Source organism: Lissotriton vulgaris, chromosome 1_1 (assembly GCF_964263255.1).
Source record: "Lissotriton vulgaris chromosome 1_1, aLisVul1.2, whole genome shotgun sequence".
Lineage (NCBI taxonomy): Eukaryota > Metazoa > Chordata > Amphibia > Caudata > Salamandridae > Lissotriton > Lissotriton vulgaris.
The window spans coordinates 1,401,720,266-1,401,746,287 of NC_141685.1; the positions used below are offsets into that span (position 1 = coordinate 1,401,720,266).

Here is a 26,022-nt window from a genome sequence, read left to right on the forward strand (position 1 = left end):
ATGCGCACAGCCTACGAGTTGGAGCTATACGCCCTGAATAATGAGCCAGCCAGGTCCGAATTTAAGGCACACGGAATTATTTACCCCAAGTCGTTTCCCTCTCCCTTGTCCTGAAGAGGCCAAGATTTTTTTGGAGGCCGAAACTTGTCTGCGTCGACAGATTACGGTAAGATGAGTCTGCTGATATTATTTGATTAAGCTTGGAAATATATTTTTCGCACAATCGTTAGATTAAGGTTCTGGAGAAAATAGAACCGATTGTGTAGATAATACTACCTCGAAGTGTATTCCCTGTATGGAATAGTTGAACACTTTCTTTTTGACGAATCGGCTGGAAGGAATCTATGAATTGTTGTTTATTCTTTGTGATTTGTATTTGATTGTTGTATGTGTATCTCGTGTAATTTGTATATAATTGTTGTGTGTGTGTGTGTATATATATGTATCTAGTTTGTTGAAAAAAGTAAAAAAAATTATGATGAAGTGGTTAAACATTACAATAATTAAATTATGTTATCACGTGTTTTCCGGTATGTGATTTGTTTTTTGTTTAAATGAAATTAAACGAATGACCGGATTATGGACTGACAATAGAGGAATATACAGTCCCCTATTGAAGAGTTTGTATATATGTTTTTTCCTCATTGCCACTTAAGTATTACTGAGTGTCAAATCGACTTGTGGTGAACGACTGATGGTTCAGGGGATTTGACGATCCGGCGTATGCAGTGGAGTGGTCGGAAATGGGTTGTCAGAGCCTTCCATATCTTCTGTATGGTGGTGTCGTGCCACAGACTCTTCCATCAGTCACACAAGTGGTGCTTAAGGTCTGGGCAGCTGCAGTAAAGTCTACAGGTTGGGCCGGTAGGTTAACCTTGGAGACTCCACTGTGGCAGGGCACTAGGCTCCCCCAGATCACGGGCCTATGTGGTTTTCCTACCTGGAACAACATAGGCATTTTCATACTGTGGGATATTATCCACAATGGGACATTGAAGTCCTTTCAGGACCTACAGTAAGAATACAAGCTGCACCAAACACAGGTTTTTTCGTTACCTGCAACTTCGGCACACGCTCATCTCTCATACAGTCATAGGATCACATCCCAGAGTTTTCCCCATTGGAAGCTAAAATTCTGCTTGCAGACATTAAGGATCACAAATTGTCTGAGATTTATAACATGCTCTTGCTCAATTTGCCCGACCCATTGCTGGCAGTGAAAAGAGCGTGGGAAAGGGACCTCCGTCAGATGGATGAAGTTGATGGGACGGAAGCAGTAGAAGCCCCTAGGGAGGCGGTAATAGCATCTCAGTTTAGACTGATACAGCTGAAGGAGCTCCATTGGGCCTACCTTGCTAGGGCACGTTTACATCGCATGGGCCTGATAGCTGCAAGGAACTGCTTAAGATGCAGTGAGGGGGATTTACCCCATACATTCTGACACTGCCCCACACTCTCTCACTTCTGCAATGAGATCCTGGGACGGTTGGAGGGGGTACTGGGTGGTCTATCCAGAGGGACCCTAAACTTATTCTTTTACACATAACTGATGACCTAGAGGGTAATCTTTATCAGAGGGCCTTGCTTTGGCTAGGTTTGATCGTTGCTAAACAAGATACTGTGAGGTCCTGGAAGGACCCTCTAGTGGAAACATTGGCTAAGGGCATGGACAACTACATGGGTCGCAAGCACCCAATTTACTTGGCAAGATGATGCCCCCAAAACACTATAAAATTTGGAAGGAGTGGGCGGGGCTCAGGGGTTTAGTGCGGGAACCGTGCACAGACAGTCCATGATACACGTCATCACAGCATCAGCACAATTGAGGTACACCTGGGAATCGGTCAGGCCTTGCTGCATAGCCTAGTGTTATTATGCCATTTCTCTATTTCTCTTTGCACTGTTACTTTACTGCTCTGTTGTTACACTGTATGTGGTGTTCTGTGCCTGTGCCGAATGTGCAGTACTGTCGCGCATTCTGTATAAAAAAAATAAAAAAGTTTAAAAAATATATTTTTTAAAAGAGACGTAGTGTGAAAATGGATGAACAGATTTAAATTAAATATGTTAGAAATATAGATTATAGGGTTAAATGGTCCTTTTTGGTATTAGATCTAAATTGTTTCAGTAGTTTTAAAGTTATAGGGACTGATTAACAAAGGTAAACATGTGTTTTTGTGCAGATTTACGATTCTTAGCTATTTACAAAGCTATTTTGCGAGTTGTATCTTTACTGCTGAGTCAACACACACAAAGATATAGCACGGTCTGATTATTGTATGTGAAGAGACTCTGCAGTCCTAAAGATAGTACTAGTAAAATGCCCTTGTTTTCCATTGTGAATCAGGCCCATAAGGTACAAAAACTTAGTGATATATTGGGCCGCTGTCATTTCACAATATACCAAAGTACAGGCCGATCATAAAAAACTATCTGACTGCCCTTACAAAAGCAAAAGGCAACCATATTGTTTAGATCACACTTCAGCTTTGTTCTGCCTTTTAAGTGCAACTATACTTTCCTTCTGTTTTATAAGTATATAGGAAGGGATGTTTCAATTTATAGAAGTATGTAAAAGTAGGTAAAAGTAGTTTTATTACTTTATATATTTTAGAAAACGTTTGGGGAGTACCGCTGTAGTACCATATTGTGTAGGCCACACTTGGTATGCGCTCTGGTTTTTAATTGTAAATTTATTGTCATTTTTGCATATTTCATAAAAAAAAAAATTAGGTACACTGTACTACTCTATATTTTCCTTTAGAATGCAGACTAAGTGTGGTCTAATCAATATTTTGCCCTTCCAAAATTGAAAGTGTTAAATATAATTTAGACTGCACTTAGTCTGCATTCTGGGTTTAAAGGGAAAATATAGTTAAGTACAGTGTTTATTTTTTATTTTTACATAGTTAATTTTTTTTAGTTCACTGTACTACACTATATTTCCCCCTTAAAACCCACAATGCAGACTAAGAGTAAAATAAAATATAAAAAATTGAAAAAACACTGTACTGCACTATATTTTCCCTTCAATTTAATGTAATAGTTTTTACACCTATAATTGTTTTTTAAAAATGTTGAAGTGCTGCAGTACTTTCCGTTATCTTTTTTAAAAATATATAGAAACATATATATAATTTTCCCTACTCATTACCACTTTACTATAGTGGTAATAGGCAGGGAACAACAATAAAACCAACTACTTACTTATATCTAAAGCCCTAACCCAGAGCACAGCCAAAATGTGTTCTAAAGAAGATGGATCCCTTCAATTTTGTAAATGCAGTCATTTGCCAAACATGTACTGCTATGTGATCGACAGGTACCACTGTATAGCGCAACATTTTCCCCATCTTGATCTTATTCCACCGATAACTCAGGAGGTCTTCTTCTCCCTCCTCAAAAGGGTTCGTTCGGCTCCCTGATGGACAGCTGCCCCTCTCCCATTGCTTGGGAGGCCTTTTTCCACTTCCCCGAACCCCCCATATCGCTTCTCAATAACTCCCTTACCACGGGCATGGCCCCTAACCTCTTCAAGACCGCTGAAAGTAGGCTCTGACCCACTTGTACTTAGCAACTTCTGCTCAATATTGCGGCTACCCTTCCTCGGCAAAATTTTGGAGGCCCTTGTAGCAAACTGCCTGAGCACATTTGTGGAACACTCCCACTATTTAGACTTGCATCAAGCGGGCTTGAGGCCCGAACATTCTAACGAGTTCATTGCTCTAGCTGTTCATGATGAACTCAGGAAGGGGGCTGATCAGAACATCACGCAGGCTCTAGTGCTCCTGGATTTGTCGGCGGCTTTCGACACTGTCGACCACAATTTACTGGTTGACCGGGTCGAGAGCACCGGCATCCGGGGCCTCCCGCTAAAATGGATCATCTCCTTCCTCAACGATCGCTACCAAGCAGTTCGTCTCTCCAATTTTTCCTCTGAGAAAAAAAGAATGACCTGCGGGGTCCCCGAGGGCTCTTCTCTCTCTCCTCTTCTTTTTAATCTGCATATTTTTCCCCTGATTTTCGACCTTCGTAAGAGAGAAGTAGTTACTTTTAATTACGCTGATGACCTCCAGCTTGTCTTCACCATTGACTTGTCACCCTCCTCTATGGAGAATTTTCAATTATCCATGAATTTCATCAGCAACTAGATGAACTTAAACCAGTTAAAGCTCAATCCTGATAAGACGGAGCTGGTTCTCACTGGGCCCTCAGCCAACCTATGGAACTCTAACTTTTGGCTCCATTCTCTGGGATGCCCACCCTCCCTAGTCATCTCCGTCAAAAGCCTAGGTCTCACAATTAGTAGTGATCTCACCATGGCGACCCAGATTAATTCGGTGGTGTCCGCTTGCTTCTTCCACTAGAGAAGAATTCGGGAAATTAGTACATTCCTATCCTTTCAGGCTCTTATCCAAGTTACCCTGGCCTTAGTAATGTTGCGTATTGACAACGCCAACTCACTGTACGCCGGAATCCCTGCATACCAATTACACCGGTTACAAATGGTACAGAATCAAGCCGCCAGGCTTGTTTACGGCCAGCCAAAATCCCACCACGCGAAACCCCTGCTTAAGAGTCTCCATTGGCTCCCTCTTGAAACTTGGCTGCCTGATTCACAGAGCCTTGTTGTCCTATGGCCCTGTTTTTATTGCCACCAGAATGCAGCGATATGCACCCTCTGGTGAGCTACGCTCTTCTAGCCTGAATCTACTGACCCCCTTGCTCATTCAAACGTAAAAAACATGTTGGTCTAGTATTCTCGACCTTGGCGCCTCAATTCTGGAATACCCTCCCCCCCCGAATTGCGCCAAGTTCCTTCCTATCCTCAGTTTAAGAAATCCCTTAAGACTTGGCTTTTTCCCCAGGCCTATAATTAACTCTCACTGCATCTGTCTAAGCATCTCTGTTTAAGTGCCAAGAAACCTCTGGTGAACGTGTGCTCAATAAATACATTTATCATATCAAAATTAACACTGTATACTGAGGCCTAAATATCACTATGTTTCAGTGCCTTACAAGTACAAAACTGTTTTTCATGAAGTAGCAAAAATTGATCCTTTCCAGACCATAATCTATATTCGTGCCAAATCTTATGCAAACGTGTTCAGCCATTTTGTTGCTATGTCTGTGTAAAAAAGTTCATGAAAATGCATTGGTGGCAAGATGCATTTAGGAACCCACCCCCCTTTTTTTTCTCTGCACCTCCTTAACTAATTATCACAAAACTTTACATCATCTGCCAATGTAGGGAAAGGAATGAGTCTGCAAAGTTTTGTGGAGATTCATCAAACATGCGCAAAGTTATTACTGTTCAAAATCTGGGAAATTCCTGTCTCTGGGAACTACAAAGTGGCAATATATATTTGGAAAAACTAATAACTGGGAAAAAATTGATTGTGCAAAGGGTTTGGAATTTTCTGTACCCGTTGTAATCATGGCCTAAATACAGTGTAACATAATGTAACATTTTAACATATATTTTTTCTTGTAAATTCTAGGAGTGAAAAGACATTTCATTGGCATCTGTGTCTTAACCGTTATTGTTTTATAGTTCTTCTTGCAGCTGCAGCAGGCAGCGTTGGAGGTGTGTGCGGAGAGCAGTGCAGTGAGCAAGCTGCAGCTGGGGCAGTTGGCTTCCATGGAAAGCTCTGTGTTTGATGACATGATTACTCTTCTGGAGCGCCTGAAGCTTGACATGTTGACTCGTCAAGTAGACCATGTTTTTCGAGAGGTCCAAGAAACTGCAAAGCCTTATAGAAGGGAAAGGTAGGTTGTGATTCCTGTGGCTTTTATGTTAAAGCATAAAAATGGGAACCCCCTCCGTCCCAATTACTTTCCAAGGTGCATTGCTGCCTTTGCTTGTCTTTTCTGTCATTTAAGCAGAAGATCGCCTGAATTAAAAAATGGTCAACTTTGTTTGTTAGTCCATTTTAAAGCCTAAGATAAGTTTTCGGTGGAACACAAAACAACCTGAGCCCGCACATAATTACCTGTGTCCAGTCAAATATCTGTCATCAGGGCCAGTACCTCACCATCATGACCTAGACCATGCATGTTTACTATTTTTAATCTAGCCTTAGCAGTTTGCACTTAAGGGGCAAGGGGGTGGGGTCATGACCTTCTAACATTTTGACTGAATGATGGCTCTGATATTTGTTATGATCTAGTGATACATCAGACTTTAAGTCCACCAACCTTTGAACCTCCAAGCCATTGGCTCAAACTCCCCACTTTCCTTTGTTTAACGTCCACCTCCTCCAGTCTTGACATCCTACCAATCATATTTTCTATCTTCGTTCTTCACCTTTCCAAGACGTGCTCCCCTGTGCTAGCCACGTCTCCTTTTGCCCTCAAAGGGGTACTCAATTTTTCAGAATCAGCCGTCTTGTCTTCAATAAGCCCCCTTCTGGTTTCTTATCTAGGGGGAAAAAAATCATGTTTGTTTCCTGTTCATTTCCGCTGCTTCTCTCCTACATGCTGTTTTTTTATTTGGAGTTTGGCGCAACACTCCAACAACTGTAATGATCCCACTTTCTCTGGCAATTGCCATCCTACACCAGCTCCTTCCTCTAACAAGGCACCATGGACAGTGAAAGAACTAGGTGTCCCCAGTTATGTCATCCTCCTCCACAAATCCCAGGATGTCTAGCCGTCACAGTCGGCCAGCCAGATTTGACTTCTCCAAAGGGACAGATGGCCTGCAAGCAGCACTTTGCCCAAATCTAGCTTGCAGGCCAAAAACATTCTAAGACACCTAATGGTTTGGATAATAGAAAAAGCTCTAAAATGATGGCGTCTAGCTGTCACTCCACTGCTTATCGTCCAAGCTGCCCTGTGCACCTCAGCCTCCCACAGAAAAAGCCCTGGATTAGGGATTTGCATTGAGAGCGCTAAATAATCCAGCCTCTGAGTTCAACTCCAGTCTCCTCCGCAAATATATTGTTTCTAAACTGCATGGGGTAATCCCATCCCTCACAACAGCCTGTTGTGTTCAATTTGGCATGTAGGCATTCTTTAAAAAATATGTATGGACACCTGCATAAATTAACTTTAGTCAGTCTTTTTGCCACTTCCCATCAAGGTGACATGGCACCACTACTCAGTGGCTCGCCTCTTCTACTGCTGACTGGCATCCAACTTGGTAAATTCGTGATACAGAATTTCGAGCCTTTCCTCATTGAAAGGCTATAATTTAATTGGCTGCTTCCCTACCCTCTTCCTTCTCTGTGGCAATGTGTTAGATGTTTCAAGGATACAAGCAGCAACATGTTGTAGCATTTTCAAACCAATTGCTTTTCGACATCTGCACATGCGGGCTTGAATCATACTTCATTGTCTTCTAAATGATAGTCCAACAAATGCCCCCTGGACATTACACAATTTATCAATGGGTTAAACAATTGCAAACATCCCAACACATCCACAGACAAATTGTGTTATGTCCAAGGTGCATTTGTTAATGTGTCATTTTGACTGGTAACCCCAGCCCCTTGCTTCAACAGTAAGCAGGGTATACCCTTCTTTTTAGTTCTTCAATTCCTTCTAAAGTCCCTCTAGCCTTCAGTAAGCGCCATTACCGCAGGATGTAACACATGTAAAAAAACCTTCTGCGGTCTTCAACAAAAACAAGGGGTCCTCGGAATACACCCTACTTAAGTTGGGTTTTTTAATTACTGCACCTCATTCTCTGTCAGCTGACAGGATTACACATTATGTAAATTTAGTGCTGCATTTAGGCTCTACTTGGACAGAGCTTTCTCAGAGGAGGGGGGGAAGTCCACAGCCCATCTTCTCTATAGCTATCAAGGTAGCTCCACCGGACATATCTTCTACTACAACCGTCAACGAAAGAAGGAAATTGTTTATCATTGCAAAGTGGTACAAACCTCATAGTTCTACATGTGTTAGAGAGATGTGTGCTTTTTATTCCGGAACTAAAGTGGTTTTGGCCGCACACTTCTCAACATGGGTCTGTTGAGAAACATCTTGAGGGCAACTTCTTCTGTAGCCATTTTTACTTGAGTGTATTTTCATAGACGGATGTCCATTTTTATGATCTCAGTAATGTGATTGTATTAAGCCATTTTGTTTAATGATGGCTTTCTTCCTACCTTTACATTCGGTTTTGGAGGATAGAGCCAAGTTACAACAGTAAGACAGATTTTTTTTATGAAGCAAGGTTCTCTCCTATCACCTATACCTACCGCCTTCCTCTTATCATCACTGATCATGTTTGTGCTACACAAAGGCTTCTGCAGTGACTAAGAGGGGTGTCATTAGCATGTTGGAGGAATGGGACTCTTGCTCTTTGACAGTATGCATGTGGATAGAGACAACACAATCTGAATTTCTACAATTTTTGAAAAACAATTTTCAGTACATGATAGCTGCTCTTCCTTTTACTGAGGAAAAGTAAGAGTCATATTTTATTGGTGAGATATCATAAAACTGTTATTGCGGAGAAAATATATGAACTCTCTTGCTTGGCAAAATGTAGGTGCTCTAAAATGTAGGAGTTAAGCATAATGTGAAGGTGTTGTGCTACAATCACAACATTGCAGCCAAATTGGAATATTCAGAAATGTTGAGGATCTGTAGATTTGATTGATCCTCCAAAGCTTAGAACTCTCTGCATTAGTGATCAATTCCCTAATTTCTGTTTCTTTTTCTCTCTTTTAGGTGGTTAGCATTGCCGTCCCAATCAGAACAGGCAGTGATGTCCTTGTCCAGTAGCGCTTGTCCAATGCTGCTCATGTTAAGAGACCGTCTGTTGCAGCTGGAGCAGCAACTCTGTCACTCCATGTTTCAGGTCTTCTGGCAGATGCTTGCTGAGAAACTCGACATGTTCATATATCAAGAAGTATGTTCACATAGACTTACTGGGTTCTGTGACTTTGAGTGGCGCTGTTAGATCATACTTGTCTCACAGCATCTTTTGTCTTTCTCTAGATAATTCTCGCTAATCATTTCAATGAAGGTGGAGCCGTGCAATTGCAGTTTGATATGACCCGAAATTTGTTTCCACTTTTTTCACACTACTGCAAGAGACCTGAAAATTATTTTAAACAGTGAGTAAACACAGTTTTTATTGTTTTTTGTGTGCATTTTTCATTTGGTAACAGGCCAGTTTCTTAGTGGGATCATTTTATTTGCAGGCCAGTTTCTTAGTGGGACCATTTTATGGACTGATCTGCAATTAAAAATGCATTTTCCCATGGTTGATTTACAGCAAAAAGTTGCACACATAATCTACGCTAGCTTTGCTCTTGTAATTGGTTTTATTATGGGGTTATTCAGAACCTCCTCATTTGGGTACTGTTTGCTGAGAGTGCCTTTCTTTAGATGAGGATGCTGCTGGCAGAAGTACTCGTTCGAAAAACAAGTTACTTACCATTGCTACAGTTTTCATGCAGATTAATCATCAGTCTCAACCCCTCTCTCTGGAGACTTTCTGTTGTTTGGTAATGGTTTGTTTTTCTTTGTTTGCCATCTATGGATCAGCAAATATAAGTGGGGGTAATATCATAGGCACTCAGCAACACCTTTAAGGAGCTGCTCTGTCACATGAGATGACTGGGTAACTCAATTGCTGAAGCTGCTCTGATGCCACCTAGCCCATATTCCTGAAAACAAAGGTTTCTGGCTCCGATTGGATGTCTGAACGTTTTATTTAAAAGATGAATCTGTGGAAAAATAGAATACACATCTAAAAGGCAATCTAAGTTACTTGTTATTTTGTGAATCTGAAAGAAACAGGTTAGTATTAGATTCCTTACCTTAGAATATCTCCAGGCGTCAGACTGGATCCGGAAACTTTTGCATAGCAGTACCCTTGCGCATCAGTAGGCGTAGTCTGCAGCTCCGTCGTCTGCTTCGTTGGCGCCGGGATAACGTCGCCGGAGTACTTAGGCGCCGCCCACGCGCGCTGACGTCAGTTCTTCTTTTTTCCACGCCAGCAAATGCCGATCCGGAAAAAGTGGTACCCTTAGTCATTTTTTGACTAAACTTTTTCGATCATTTTTGATCTTTCTTCGAAGTTGAGCGACTCCAACGGTGCCGGTAGGGATGCCCGGGTTCAAACCTTGAGTCGACTGCAGCCGACTGATGTCGGTTACCGACCCCCATCGCCGGTGTCTACATTGCCTGGGGCCCGACCACGATGACAAGTCGTGCCTCGACTGCCTGGCCTTGACGTCAAAGGCTAGGCGGGAGCGCTCCCGCAAGCACCTCGAGCTCCGCCAGTCGGCTCCGCACCGTTCGAGGTCCCGGTCCGGAAGGAGCTCGAGGTACCGGTCGCGGGGCCGGAGTCATCACAGCTCGGAGAGCCGTCACCACTCCTCGGGCTCCAAATCCTCAGGTAAGAGGCACAAGAAGTCGAAGAAGCGACATCGCTCTTCTGACTCCCCCCGACGCTCGCGCGACGCGGCCGGGGGTTCGGGCGAGCCCGCCCACGCGGCTCTGCCGGAGCCGCAGGCGTCGTGGCCTGCTCCATACCCGGGAGTCCCTGGGCAGAACGTGACGACGGAGGAGATCGATGCCTTCCTCACGGCCATGAGGTCGCTCACTCCTCCTTTCGGGTTCCGCGGCGCCTTCGAGCCCCGCGGTCCCGACTGGGAGCCCAAGCGGGCCGGGTGCTTCTGCCCCGGCGCCGTCGGGTGCTTCGCCCCCGGCGCCGTCTGCAACTTCGGTCCCGACGCCACAGGGCCCCGCTAGATCCGGTTCTGGATACGGGGCGTCGCCGGTCGACCTTACGACCTTGCCGGCGCCCGCCCCTAGGGTGTCGCCCCCGACGCTGTCCCCGGACGATTTCATCCCCGGTCCCCCCCTTGACCCGGTTCCGACGCCGGAGCGGCGCCGCTCGACGCTGCATTCGACGTCGAGAGAAGACTTTTTCTTCTATGATCCGGCCCAATCATTTGAACCTGAGCACCAGGAGATGGGTGGCGAGGCGGATTGGGAGGGGTCTGAGGACCCTCTGGCACGTGAGTGCCAGTCTTATCAGGACTGGGCAGGTGAGCTTTGGACACTTCGGCAGACACTGTTTTTGTCTCCCATCCTACCGTGGCTACGGAGGAGGGGGTTGCCTATAGTGTGGTGTTGACGCGGCGGCCAAGGCCTTATCCCTTGAACTCCCCGTCGCGGCCATGAGAACTAACCTCCTCACTGAGGTCCTTAAACCGCAAGCAAGCTCTTCAGAGCCTCTGTTGCCGTTTAATGAGGCCTTGTCTGACGTTCTTCTGGGCACATGGTCCAGGCCCGCTACAGGTCCCCCTGTAGATAGGAACGTGGCCAGACGCCACCGCCCGACTCCGGGCGACCCTTGCTTCCTGTCCACCCATCCCACTCCCGAGAGCCTGGTCATACAGGCCTCTAACTCCCAGACCGCATTCCCGACGGCTCCCCCCGATCGGGAATCCAAGAGGTACGAACAGTATGGTAAAAAGATGTTCTCCTCACTGAGTTTGGGGTTGCGGTCAGTTAACACTGCTTGCCTCTTGGGCCGTTATACCCACTCTCTGTGGGACACGGGCGCGGACGTGCTGCCACAATGTCCGGAGGAGGCCCGGACTAAACTCGCCCAAGCCCTTGCGGAGTGTCGAGATGCGGCACGGTATTCCATCCGGTGTGGACTGGATACAACGGACTCGCTAGGCAGAGCGATGGCAACGACGGTCGCGATTCGTCGCCACGCCTGGCTGAGGTCCGCCAACTTCTCGGCTGATGTCCAAAACACCCTTATGGACATGCCGTTTGATGGCCGTCGCCTCTTTGGCGACAAGGCAGACAGGGCGCTTGAGCGCTTTAAGGACTCCAGGGCTAGGGCCAAGTCCTTGGGCCTGTCAGCCCAGCGCCAGCAAACTGCTGCCTTTCGCTCCTTTTGTGGCCAAGGAATGGGCACCTCTCACGTCCTGCCAGCCACGGGCCGCAGACTAACATCCAGCACGGTGGCGGACGTGGTAACCGCCGTGGCGGTGCCTGGGGACAATGGCGAGGCCAGTCCACATCCACCCCGCAGCATCTGCCTCAAAGCCCTCCTAGTCCGTGCTTTCAGGCCCATTCGACGCCAGTGGGGGGCAGGGTTCGCCATCACCTCCTCCACTGGCGCTCCATCACATCGGACAGGTGGGTGCTGCAAATCGTCCGAAGGGGCTACTCCCTCCCCTTCGAGGCGACCCCTCCAGCCATGCCACCGCAGTACCACCGCGTGTCGGGGGATCACTTGCAACTTCTGCGCGAGGAAGTTAAGGCCCTCTTGGCCAAGGGGGCCATCGAGCGCGTTCCTGGGCCAGAAGTAGGGTGTAATTGCTACTCCCACTACTTTCTGGTTCCCAAGAAGGGCAAAGGGGGCGTACGCCCTATCTTGGACCTGCGGAACGTCAACAGCTTCCTCCGGAAGGAGAAGTTCAAGATGCTGACACTGGCTGAGGTCTTAGCTGCCCTGGACACGGGAGACTGGATGGTAGCGTTGGACTTGCAGGCGCTTATTTTCACATCCCCGTCCTGCCGGCCCACCGACGCTACCCGCGGTTCACGGTAGGCCATGAGCACTTTCAGTTTACCGTGCTCCCCTTCGGCCTTACCAGTGACCCACGGGTGTTCACGAAAGTGATGGCGGTGGTCGCAGCTCATCTGCGCAGGTTAGAGGTTTCAGTCTTCCCCTACCTCGACGACTGGTTGTTGAAGGCGGGCTCGCCCCAGACAGTCGTCAGCCACCTCCAGGCTACGGCCGACCTCCTGCACCTGCTGGGGTTCTCCATCAATGTGTCGAAGTCACACCTGTGTCCCTCTCAGAAGCTCCTCTTCATCGGAGCGGTTCTAGACTCGGCGCAGTTTCGGGTTTATCCTCCCGAACAGCAGGTTCGGGATATTCAGGCTCTGATTCTGATCTTTCAGCCGTTATCCCGAATCTCGGTCAGGTTGACGCTGCGGCTTCTGGGGCCGATGGCCTCCTGCATCCTTCTGGTGCATCACGCCAGGTGGCGGATGCGGGCTCTGCAGTGGGACCTGAAGTATCAGTGGGCCCAGCACCAGGGCAACTTGTCCGACCATGTCTTGATCTCGGAGGACACTGAAAGACAGTTGCAGTGGTGGCTCACGGACCGCGATTGGGTCAGCAGCAGATCCCTCCCCCTACCCCAACCGGAGCACGTAGGTGTGATGGACGCGTCTCTCCAGGGCTGGGGGGGCCACATGGGAGAGGCGGAGATCAGAGGCCTCTGGCGGAGTCCCAGCTCCACATCAACCTTCTGGAGCTGCGGGCGATCTGGCTTGCACTGAAGGCATTCCTCCCCTCTGTCCGGAGGAGTGTAGTGCAGGTGTTCACGGACAACACCACCGGCATGTGGTACTGCAACAAACAGGGCGGGTGGGGTCATGGACCCTATGCCAGGAGGCTCTGCACCTCTGGTAGTGGCTGGAACATCAGGGCGTGATCCTGGTGGTTCAACACCTGGCAGGTTCCCTGAACGCCAGGGTGGACGAACTCAGCCATCGGTGCATGATGGATCACGAATTTCAGCAGTGGGGGAGCCAGTGGGGAGAGCCTTGGTTAGATCTATTCGCCACAGAAGAGAAAGCGCAATGTCATCGGTTCTGCGCGTTGGAATTTCCAAGGCGGCAGTCGCTCTGAGACGCTTTTCTTCGTGAGTGGAGCTGCGGTCTGTTGTACGCCTTTCCGCCTATACCACTTCTGCCCAGAGTGCTGAAGAAGATCAGGCGAGACCGGACCCAAGTCATCCTTGTGGCTCCGGACTGGGCACAAAGATACTGGTATCCCGAGCTACTCAGCATGTCTGTCGATCCCCCGATTCGTCTGCCTCTTGAGGAGGACCTTCTGTCGCAGCAGCAGGGGAAGGTCCTCCACCCGAACCTCTCCAGTCTCCACTTACATGCGTGGAGATTGAGCGGCGGCAGTTGAGGCCATTTGACTTGCCTCCTGAAGTCTGTAATGTGATTTTGGCAGCCAGGCGTCCCTCCACAAAATCGGTATACGCCTGCAGGTGGAACAAATTTGTGGCATGGTGCACAGCAAAGGCTGTGGATCCCCTTTCTGCCCCTCTTTCAGAGGTTCTCCTCTTTCTTCTTTCTCTTGCCCAGCAGGGCTCTGCTCTGGGCACTCTGAATGGCTACCTCTCTGCCATTTCCGCCTTCTTAAGGCTCCCTGATCAGCCCTCTTTGTTCAAGTCCCCAGTTGTAAATAGGTTTTTGAAGGGCATCACTCATATGTTCCCTCCTGTTCCTTTCGTGATGCCTCAGTGGGCTTGAACCTTGTTCTGACTTATCTGATGTGCGCTCCCTTCGAGCCACTTCATAACTGTCCTCTTCGTCTCCTTACTCTTAAGACTGCATTCCTGGTTGCCATCACCTCTACCAGGAGAGTGAGTGAGCTCCAGGCTCTTTCTTCTACACCTCCTTTCCTTTCTGTCCATTCGGATAAAGTTGTGTTCGGACGCGACCCTCTTTCCTGCCCAAGGTAGTCACAGCCTTCCACATTGGGCAGTCATCACCTTGCCCACCTTCTTTCCGCCTCCGCATTCCTCGAAAGAGGAAGAGAGGCTCCACCCTCTGGACCCAAAACGTGCGCTCTCATTCTATCTGGATCGCACACGCCAGTTCCGGGTGGATGATCAACTCTTTGTTGGTTACGTGGGCGCTAAGAAGGGTCGGGCGGTGCACAAGCGAACCATTTCTAGATGGGTCGTCTTGTGCATCAAGGCTTGTTACTCTCTGGCTAGAAAGGAGCCTCCTGTGGGGCTATGTGCCCATTCCACTCGGGCCACGGCGGCTACTACTACCCTGGGTCGGGGAGTCCCCTTGCAGGACATCTGTCAGGCAGCTACGTGGGCCTCGCTGCACACGTTTGCAAGACACTACTGCCTGGAGAGCCAAGTCCGAAGAGATGGCTTTTTCGGCCGTTCCGTTCTCCAGGACTTTCTGGTGTGATCATTGGTTCGTAGACTACTGTTTCTTACAGATATATTGTTACCAAAGGTAAGTAACTTGTGCGATAAACCTCACCTCAGGCATAGGGTAGCAGTTTAGACACACTAAAAGAATTCACAACAGTGTGAACATTCTGCACATTCCGGTGAGCCTGGATGTGGAGGGAGAGACCAGACGCAAGAAATAGTAATTGGGAAAAGAATTGAGAACACAGAGATTTTGAGTGTGTGGGGACCTTCAGGATTTCCGCTGGAAGAAGTTGCCAAACTCTTGAAGAAGCACAAGGTAAATTTGTTTGAGAGCATCAGTCTTGACACCACGGTAAGAACCAACTTTCTCCTTGTGTTACGGAAAGCCCCTCCATGATGAACTTTGCTTTCAGGTAGGTTGGCAATATGGGACGAGGAGTTGCAGGATCCTCTGCCGGATATGGATTGGGAGTTATGCTGCTCTCAGACAGCTGCCCGGTCATCTAGCAGTAGACTTCGCTTCATATGTTTCCATTACATGCACAGACTGTACCACACACCACTCTCACTATATGGAAGCAAGATTGAGGTTCACCTCAGGCTCTGCAAGATGCAGAGCTCCTGACTGGCTTTCTCCACCTGGCCTCGGGCTGCCTGAACATGTCTCAATCGGGGGTCTGAGGGGGAGGGTGATTAGGGGAAAGGGAGAAAAACTATTCCAGGACTTTAACAAGTAAAGTCATGTATAAGAAATTTGGGTACAATGATCATCTGGGCTAAAGGGACTAAGAGGTCAAAAGGCAACAACAGACCAGCATTAGAAAGAACAGCATTAATAAATGATGAATGAAACCTTTCCCAGGCTGAGTCTAGTGGTCTCTAGGTATTCAATTATTTGCCAAGAAGTGTATGGTTATCCAGTGTGTTTTAGGCTTTGGAACAGCAGCTCGTTGTGGCTCTGGACTACCATTCACAGGACCTGGTGGCTGACCTCCGCCTCTGAAAACCTGGTCAAACATCTGAGCTTTTGTGAGAGGCACTGGCTCGGAGCTGAGAGCAACAAAGAAAGCTCAGATGTTTTGAAAGACTATCATGCTTTACTGTATTTGCTGATTTAATTGCTGCAGATGCATCTCTATATGTTAAAATGCATTTTGGGAAGACAGTATGGACTGAATTGAAGGAGCGTGAATGAGGACGTAGTGGTTTCAAAACGTCTTATGACCTCACACGTCTTTTCAATTTTACAAAAGGTAAACTTACTTGCTGAGCTGAGCACCTATTCTGAGTTCAGCAAGTCAATGCTGCATAGATCACAGCATGGATGACTTACTCTTTCATTAGTCCAAGCCAATAAACGGAGTAACATTGAGTTGCATATTAGAACTCCTATTTAGTAGCCCCAATTCAGTGTGTGGTGTGCTTTATATAAATATTAGTAGTAGGAGCACTATTGATGTAATACAAATGCCTTTCCTCACTGTAAGGATCAAGCATAAGCCTGAGGTAGGCAGTGTATCTGTCTGATGGCTGGCACAGGCTCACAGAGGTGCCTGAAGCAAGCACACACCTAGTGTCCAGTGCTGGTGTAGACCCAGCCCTGACCTCAGTTACCTGCCATGCCAAAGTGCCAGCCCATTAGTGATGTGTGGGAGCCTCACCTGTACACATAGTGCCAACCACTTTGACTTAAACCTTGCAGTGTCTGTAACTATCTGTCAATAACCCTGACAGCTCATCAATTCCTATACTGTGACAGAGTGATGTGGAGTCGGGTTAGAAGCCTCGCTGACCCCATCCCACCCTGTGATGAGATGGGAGACGGTGAGGTTCTGTGCATTGAACAAAATATTCACTGCGCAGGGATCAGCTTTTAGTTTCCTTCTTCAGCAAATGATAGGGGAATGAGTATGAGGGTATTAGTGAGTCAGAGTGAGAATAAGTGAGAGCAACCAACAGTAGGAGTGATTGAGTGTGTGTGTGTTAGTTAGTTAGTTAGTCTCACAAGTGGTGCTTTTATGCCGCTTCATTATGTCATTTCCGGGGCGAAATTGAGTCAGTTTGGACCCACACGACACAACCTAGCTGATCGATAGAGCATTGTCACAAATATTCTCCAGATCCAGTCTGATGTCTGGGGGATATGCTACGGTTAGAGTATCCACAAGAAAGAATATTACTGAATACAAGCAACTTGCTTATTTCTCGGTCAGTGAGATGTTCTTTAACTTTCTCTCTGGAATGTTCAGTGTCTAAAAATACCAAAACAACAACGTTTTGAGTAGAGATTAGTCACTAGATCGGGCTTTTGATATAGGTAACATTGGAACACTATCACCCGTCGTATGTTTTGACAGGAAAGCCTCTCCTTCAGGAATACAGTTGTGCACGTCACAGTGTGGGATGCTGAACTAAAATACAGTTGCGCATAAGGGGGAAGAGACAAAAATCCCTTCCCATTTCCATTTCTAGACTACATATCTTGCAACCCCTTCAGCTCCCGCTCCACTGCCCAACCAGCTGAAGCGAGGTAGAGAAGGGATTAACGTGGTGGGAACTGAAGGGCACAACGGAAATGAAGTGCAACAGAAGTAGGAAGGTGGGGATGATAGGGACTGCAATGGGTGCAATATTGGCATCTTCCATGTTCACCTATATAAAAAAGCTCATGTAAAAAACATACTTTGAGAGAACAACCACGTCAAAACTGGGTGCTGCACCATGGGTTTCTATCACACATACTGCTTCAGGTAATTGGTTACCTTTAGCTATTTTATAAAATAAGTTTTATTGTTGGCTCTTTGCGATTGCTTATTTACACATGGTGCAGGTAACACCCAAAGCTTTGTGTATGTAGTATAGCTTTTTTACATGATGTTCAATAACCCAGATCACTTGTCGTTATGTGAATGCCTTTTTTCCTCTCTTGCAGTGTTAAAGAGGCCTGCATTATCCTGAATCTTAAAGTCGGCTCTGCCCTGCTCCTGAAGGACGTGCTGCAGTCCGCTTCAGAGTGTGGAAATGGGACCAGCACTAACACAAAGCAGTCTCCAGCGACAGCCGCATTAAATGAAGTTGGAGTTTACAAACTAGCGCAGCAGGATGTGGAGATTCTTTTTAATCTGAGGACAAACTGGCCTAATACTGGAAAATAAAAAACAACTCACTATGGCTTGTGTCCGTCCAGGAAAATAGGTGATGTGCCAATTTTATATTGACATATAGCGTAAAACAGGTTTTAAACACTACCGGCCTCGCTTTGAACAAGTCAAATAAAAACACTTTAAAGAGGATGCAGTTATCTTTCTAACCATCTTAGTTTTCTCTTGATTTTATTTATTTGACAGTTTTCACACTTTAAATGAATTGCCTTTGGACCTCATCGTGAAATAACCTGAAGCCTGTATATATCACAAAAGGTTTAGCGATCCATAAAGTAGTTGTACTGTCAGACTTGACTCTTCTGATGTGGTTAAACAAATACCTTCCAACATAATGAAATGCACAGTTAGTATCATATCGTGGATGATCCATCTGGAAGTGACGAACACCCCAACTCAAGTCTATACATAAAGCATAATTGTGTTTGCTGCAGAATATGCAGTTTGGATGCAAATGTTTACACTAGATATCTGCAGCTATTAATGAAGGGCATATAAACACCATGTGCCCAGAGGATTGCCTTGAAACATTTGTCAACATCGAGTGGAAGCCTGTAGCTTTTTTCATCCGCATTGAGATTTATGGCATAATACAGAGGAATAAACTAGAGGATATCTTGGACGTCATATTGTGTAATCAGAACGAAACAAGCTTTTTGCAATTCAACAGGTCTCACCTATGGGACCGTATACGTTTTTAGCTATGAAGCACATTATCCTGGGTAAAGCGATTCTGGTATTTTGCTGACCTCTACTGGTCGTTTTCTAACAAGACAGTTCAATAGAAACAGTTGCTAGTAAAAGCAGAAGCGGAAGCAGACCAGTCCTGGGGCTATGCTCTAAAGCTCCGACTAAGTACATGCAACAGATCTTCCGGACAGCGCAAGTGCTGTCTAGGCTACACCTAAAAAGGTTACTGCCACATTTTAGTGCTCCTCCCCCAATGGATGATCCATGCGAGAGTCAAAATATGCCTATTGCACATCATGTCTTTTAAATGGGCGAGTGGGGGAAGCCTAGAGTACACCGTACCATAGACTGGACTATATGGGAGAAGCATGGTCCGAGACCAGTTACGCTAGCTCTGAATGACACCTGGGAAGTACTGTCTTTCCATTATGCCTGGCAAGGGATTCAATCTCCTGGGATCAATGTCCACATTGTGACCTTTACTGCCAAACATCTTTGAGGTGACCTCCAGTAGGAAGACAAAGGAGGGCCCTCATGGAAGGGAAACTGCTACAGTCACATCATTAACGACTCACAAGAGGAATAGTACTTTGTCTTAGAAACTTCGTGAGCTTTCATCCGTGGTTGTAGGCCCAAAAGTAAGCACATTTAGAAAGAATGCTCTTCATTGAAGGGATCTATTGAAAGTTGCACACAGGCAATCTTCACTTGCCTGCTTTCCATCTTGGTGAAGTTAGAGTGGCACTCCAATCTCTGCACACTCTGGGCACTTCTCTGCGAGCTTGACAGCCCACCACCTATTCATCCTCTGAGCAGGTTGCTGTGCAATCTACCAGTCTTTTGCTGTGTTATCTAGCAGTCTTTTGCTGTGTTGCATGGGCAGTGTCAACCTGATGTCATGCCTCTGGTCCTGCATTTCCTCCTTGCAAGTGCACAGTATCACTGAATTTAAAAGTGAACTGATATGCTAGCCTGAATTCCTGGCTTGTATTCTCAAGTTGTGGCAGTTGCCCCCAAGCCTACTCTCTACCGAGATGTTGATTGTCATTGAAATATTAGAAGAAAACCAACCAAATCAAAGGCATCCCTCTAGTTCTTTGCTGATGACATCTCATACTATGTGTGTCAATTGGTGTTTTAGATTTCATGGTAATGGGAAGCATTCCAAAAGCTCACTGTAATTTATAGATTTTGCCCATTCAGTCAATCAGAGGACATTGCCAGGGCTGTAGCTCTTCTTGCTAAGCGCAACATAGACGCTTAACATAGGGCACAGTAGATGGCACAGGGCACATTTATTTATTTCAGGTACACACAGGACTCCTAAACAAATAAATACGAATTGTGCAATAGAAAACACACACACACAGTCTTATAAATGTACACCTGCCCCCAAACTAGCACATAGCCCACCTCACCATTATCGTTCTGTCTAATTGAAAGTGCTTTATTTCTAAAAGACAGCTAGGTGTTAGGGTATTAGTCAGGGCCAGGATGGTATGTATGAATGTATATTACTATATAATACACTACACTAGACACAGGTCATTCCTCCACAGCTTACGAAGACACAGAACACATTTAAACAGTTTCTAAACATCAGGAAAATGTGCTGATTGCGCTTCTCCAAAGTTGTGTCCTTATTGTCCTGGGTTATATCCCAGGATCATCGGTTGTTGTTATGCATCGTCTATATTTTTTTTTACATCTCATGTGAACTTTAAACCTTCCTGAGTGCTTCAAATCTGGACTGCAGTGAGTTCCAGAGCGTGAAAGCTTGTATCGAGAAAGCAGTGCCTCCTGTGAATTTCTTATTGCAATGCAGAATAATGATCGGTGTGGCAAGATGGGAGCGCAATGTCCCATTCTGTTTATTTTGCTTACACTCACTAAAGCCAGCGGTGGAAGAAACAATTTGGCCATCAATTGAGAGCACAAGCTTATGGAGCCAACTAAATGAGTACCATTCAATATATAGAAACCTAGGGTCGGTTTAGGAGTCCTTTGCATACTACCACTGGAACGAATCTATACCTGGCTGATGAGCTCCAACTAGGGCTAAACAGGTCTCCAAGGTTGCTTGTGTTTTGGTCCAGGGAGGACCTAGCTTAGGAGATCGATCTGGACTGTCCCTTGCAGAGCAGGGTCAAGACTGATTTGCTTATGGCTGAGTCCAAACTGAGGTGGCATGGTGTGAAAAATAATGGTGGACTGGGATGCAGCCAAAGTAATTACTAGTGGCTGAGATTAATTCAAGGATCCCATCCATCCCTATTTTTAATACAGGTCCATCAGTGTGCCCCCTTGGGTAATCTCTCCACATTCCCACCCCTGGGCGCTAACTTCTGTGGGTCACTGATCCTCGAGTGGCAGGCAGCAATATTTCAGCTAAAGTAGTCTTTGAACAGCCCCAAAATATGAGCTATGCTTAGGAACTAGGGCGACAGCATTGGCGCTTTCCTATTATTATGTAAAATCAGACTGGTTCCATGGCTGCTGCTACTAGATAGGTGTCCATAGTGGGGTGGGATTTAGGAGATACTATAACATAGGTTTTGTTGTGGTAAGCAGTAAACGATTTAGCAATCTACATTATTTTAGAGAGCTGTTAATGTGTATCCATTAGCTCTGGAATTCTTAAATCTGCACAAGAAATGTATTCAATGCCCATTTTCCACTTCACTGGCAGGTTGATTCCAAGAATAAAGGATGGAATCTCGAACTGAACCATGACTTTGTAAAAAATAAATAAATGTACATAGTTGTCAAGTTGTCCATTGTCTTGTGTGATACCTTCAGTCTGGCCTTATTTTTCAAGCACAACAATGCTGTAGTGTGGGGGCTTTTTGTATAGCACATAGGGGCTGTAAATTCCAGCATGTAAAGTGTTGCTGACTAAAACTCCAGTACTGGATGAAGGCGTCACGTATATCATAAAATCACAGAGCTGCTATTTTTTTTTTTACATTTTATGAAGTGATCAAATTTACGTCTGATATTGCTTGATCTACTTGCATAACTAAGTACAAACCTTGTTCTCCTATTTCATGAAACTGTGCCAATTCATTCATTTCATGTGTGAAAACAAGCATTGCCAATGCCATTTCTTTTGACTTTTAAATAGTCTATAGCAGTGCTTAGTTTGTGGAAGAAAGAGTACTGATGCACAAAGCCCTCTTAGAAGCCAGTGGGTGATGCAATTAAACATAGGCACGCTAAATACCACGGCATTTAGTCTTTAATCCCCTACCAGACACTCCCTACACCTTTTTCTTGTTTTGCAGGTTCCTGCTTTCTCTCTTTGTGATGGTTTTTCTGGCTTTCTCTTCCTCCGTCTTTCCGATCTGTTGGTTTCCCCCTTCTTGCTCTCGAGAAAAATAAGTGCAGTCCCCAAAAATAAGTGTTGTGGCCCCCACCGACTCCAATTAAGCACTGGTTTATAGACATGCTTCTTTAGTAGGCAAGACCGGTATAACAAGGGCAACTGCAAATATACAGGTGTACTACCTTTATTTCTCCAGGGTTAGATCTTTTATAGATTCACATGCTTGAATAATTTCCCGTCATCGATGTGGGAGTCCCAAGGTACATTAAAAAGCAGTTAAGTAATGACTTTAACATTGAAGTTAATGCAGAAACAATATTGATCGTAATATCTCGTCCTAGTCATTAGGAATGGTCCAAAGTCCAGCCAATCAGGCGACACCACCCTCTAGTACCCTCTCCAAGAAGGCTTTTTTTTTCCAGAGTTTTATATAGCGCGAACTAGACCCGAAGATTTTGGGTGTCAGAGCGCTTTACATGAGCTCCAGTTTCGTTACACAAGGACTCATTTTTTTTTTTAATATATATTTTTATTAAGTATAACAAGCAAGGCAAGAAAACAATATACAGAGTGCTAGTTCAAACGAGGACGGATAGACAGTACATCGAATAATCAATAATCACTATAAAGAAGGGAGGGAAACAGGGGCGAAGCAATAAACAGATAATAGTGCAAACATTGGTGTGGGGTCAGGGGGAGAGTGGGATATCGATGTTCTCCATTGCAGGCGGTGTACATATGTCTCCACAATACCTGTTCAATGGCCCCCAAACTCTATGCCATTTCCGGGGGCGGCCCAGGGCTAGATACACCGTTTATTCCCTAAACATGCACCAGTCCATGTTTTCCTTACATACTTCCACTGTAGGAGGCCTCTGGGACCCCCACAACTGTGCAATATCACGCTTAGCAATTATGGCCCCCAGGGTTGCCCACTGAGTCTGGGCTATGTTGTAATCTGTAGGCTCCCAGACATTTAACAAGCAGCGCCTGGCCTCCGGTAAGAGAGCAATACCCGTAACCTCTTTCATTACATCGTACACCCCATTGCAATAAGCCCGACTTCATGACATTCCCAAATAATATGAAGAAATGTCCCCACCTGCCCACATCCCCGCTTACACAGACCCTACTCAGAAAAGCCCATCCGAACCAGACGGGGGCCCGTGATGTACACTCTGTGAAGAATCTTAAGCTGAACCAGCCGAAGTCTCGCTGGAATCGCGACCTCCTTGGGAGAGGAGATCGCCGATTGCCAGTCCTCGTCATCCAATTCGAGGCCGTCACGGACCCAGAGATCACGTAAGAGCAGCAGGAGGTCCGAACTATCATTGATCAACTTTTTATAGACGAGGGAAATAGTACTGTCCGGAACATGACCGTCCAGCAATCTATCTTCAAGCGGGGACGACTCGGGGACTACCTCCCCTGTCGAAAAGACTGACATCAAGGCATGGCGAACCTGGACATAGCGGAAGTACTCCGAGTTCCCTAATTCAAACTCCATCCTTAAAGTCTCAAACGATTTCACTTGTCCCTTAACCCAGAGGTCTCCCACCTTGCTAATACCAATGAGGTCCCACTTATCAAACCCCTTAGTCTTCCACAGTTTACCAAGTCTATCAGAGTCAAAAAGTGGGGTCACTAAAGTTAAGCGGTCCGTCCATCCCATCGAATTAGTTGCGTCTTGCCATATACGAACTGCCGTCTTCGTAGGCCCCGACAAAGACTTGACCACTGATTTCGAGTATAGTGCCCTATAGTAGTTACCCCCAGGCAGCAGCCATCTATCCATAGCGAAAGCGGGGTTCAATTCGGGACCATACATACCGTGATTAATGGCCCCCAATTGAGACGCCCAATAATATTGTTTGATGTCAGGGAGAGCAATACCACCGTCGTACCACAGGAGCGTTACTTTGGCCAGCGCAATGCGAGGTCTACCGTCCCATATCAGTTTCCTTTGAAGACCTTCAACTTTACGAAAATAACTAGCAGGGACTATATCAAGAGTGTTTTGGAGGGCATAAAGAAAACGGGGCAGAGACATCATCTTAAAGAGGGCCGCGCGTCCAAGCGGCGAGAGCTGAAGCCTACGCCAACTCGCGACGTTTTGCTTCAATCTGGCCAGAGGTGGGAGAAGATTCCGCTCATACCGGGTTACAGGGTCCATAGAGACCCAGATACCGAGATATTTAAATCCCGTCTGTGTCACCTGGATGGGGCAGTTACGCGGAAGGAGGGGGACGTCGCCAGAAAGAACGTACAAATAGGATTTTGGCCAATTAATAATCAAGCCCGAGTTTCTACCAAAAGAGGCCAGGACATCGCATAAAACTATCAACGATTTCCTGGGCGAGGTCAGATATAGCAAAATGTCATCTGCGTAGAGCGAAATGCGATCTTCATACACAGAGGACCACCAAATACCCCTCATCGAGGGCTCCCAGCGGATCCATGCAGCGAGGGGCTCCAGGGCTAGGGCGAACAGGAGCGGTGATAAGGGACACCCCTGACGAGTACCGCACCCGAGACCAAACGGAACCGAGACGTGACCGTTTATCACGATTTGCGCAAGGGGGTCCTCATAAAGAAGCCGCACCCAGCCAATAAAACCGGGACCAAACCCAAATTTAGCCCCAACGCAGCCCACAGATATGGCCATTCAATAGTATCAAAAGCCATCGTGGCATCCAACGACGTCAAAATGGCCGGCTCACGTAGCGTCGCAGCCCTTGCGAGAACTCTGTGCAGGCGCCTAAGATTCAGCGTCGTGTTTCTATGGGGAATAAAACCGGATTGATCCGGATGGATCAGATCGCTAATAGTGATCAACCGATTAGCCAATACCTTTGCAAGAATCTTAGGCTCGGCATTCAAGAGAGATATCGGTCGTTATGACGCACACTTATCCCTCGGTTTCCCCTCCTTATGTATAACAACAATCGTCGCAAGTCGCTGATCACGGGGGAGAGAACCACGTTCACGAGACTATAGAAACATATCTCTCAAATAGGGAGCTATCTCGTCAGGCCACAACTTGTATAACTCTATCGGCAGATCGTTAGGACCCATGGCTTTACCAGACCGTAGGGAGCGGATCGCAAGAGCTACCTCATCAGCAGTTATTGCACTATCCATTTGCTCTCTATCTGCATCTGAAAGACTCGGCAGAGCGATGTCCCGCTACAATAAGTGAGAGTCCTCCTCCAGCCTGTCCGACACAGGGGAGTACACCATCTGAAAATGATCCGCAAAGCACTCAACAATCTCCACAGGGTCAGTGACGCGCGCACCACTCGCCATCTCAATCTCAGGCACCACACGACTAGCTCTGTCCTTCTTATCCAACCATGCTATCAGTTTACCTGCTTTATCTCCCACATCATATAAACGTCCCTGTTGCTCTCGACTCATGGCCTTTGCCGCGTCCGTAACCAACGCCCTATATTCCAACTGTTTTAATCGCAATACATGCATCTTAGCGCGGGTGATCTCCTGCTCCAAATCTAACTCCAGGTCTGTTATCTCAGTCTCGACCTTCATTACATCTTCGTCTCTCCATTTCTTAACGCCCGCAATCAGCAACAGGGCTTGGCCCCTGAGAACCGTTTTAAAGGCCTCCCAAAGCGACACTGCGGACGAAACAGAGCCCTCATTCTCTAAAAAATATTGATCAAGTGACTTTATCAAATCATTACGAGTTTTTGGATTTCGGAGATACCAAGGGTTGATCGAGGCTACCCTCCCCTCGGTCCCCGAAGCCAATTCTTATCCGAAGCCATAGAGGAGAGTGATCCGAGATTCCCCAAGCCATATGTTTGGCCTCAGTGACAAAGGGCGCCTGAGCAGCAGGTACCAAAACGTAATCGATCCGCGAGAGGCTACCATGAGCGTCAGAATGGAATGTGTATTGCCGCTGAGCGGGGTG

General features: G+C 46.4%; 1 protein-coding gene across 1 annotated transcript in view; it reads left to right on the forward strand.

The window, feature by feature from the left end:
* RINT1 (RAD50 interactor 1) overlaps positions 1-21,539 on the forward strand; it is a 165,719-nt gene extending 144,180 nt beyond the window's left edge. The window contains exons 11-14 of the mRNA XM_086967072.1: positions 5,555-5,769; positions 8,683-8,863; positions 8,953-9,071; positions 17,848-21,539. Of these exons, the coding sequence (XP_086823198.1) occupies positions 5,555-5,769; positions 8,683-8,863; positions 8,953-9,071; positions 17,848-18,070 (738 nt within the window). The 3' untranslated portion in view covers positions 18,071-21,539. The remainder of the gene's footprint in view (positions 1-5,554; positions 5,770-8,682; positions 8,864-8,952; positions 9,072-17,847) is intronic.
* The last annotated feature ends 4,483 nt before the right edge of the window (positions 21,540-26,022 follow it).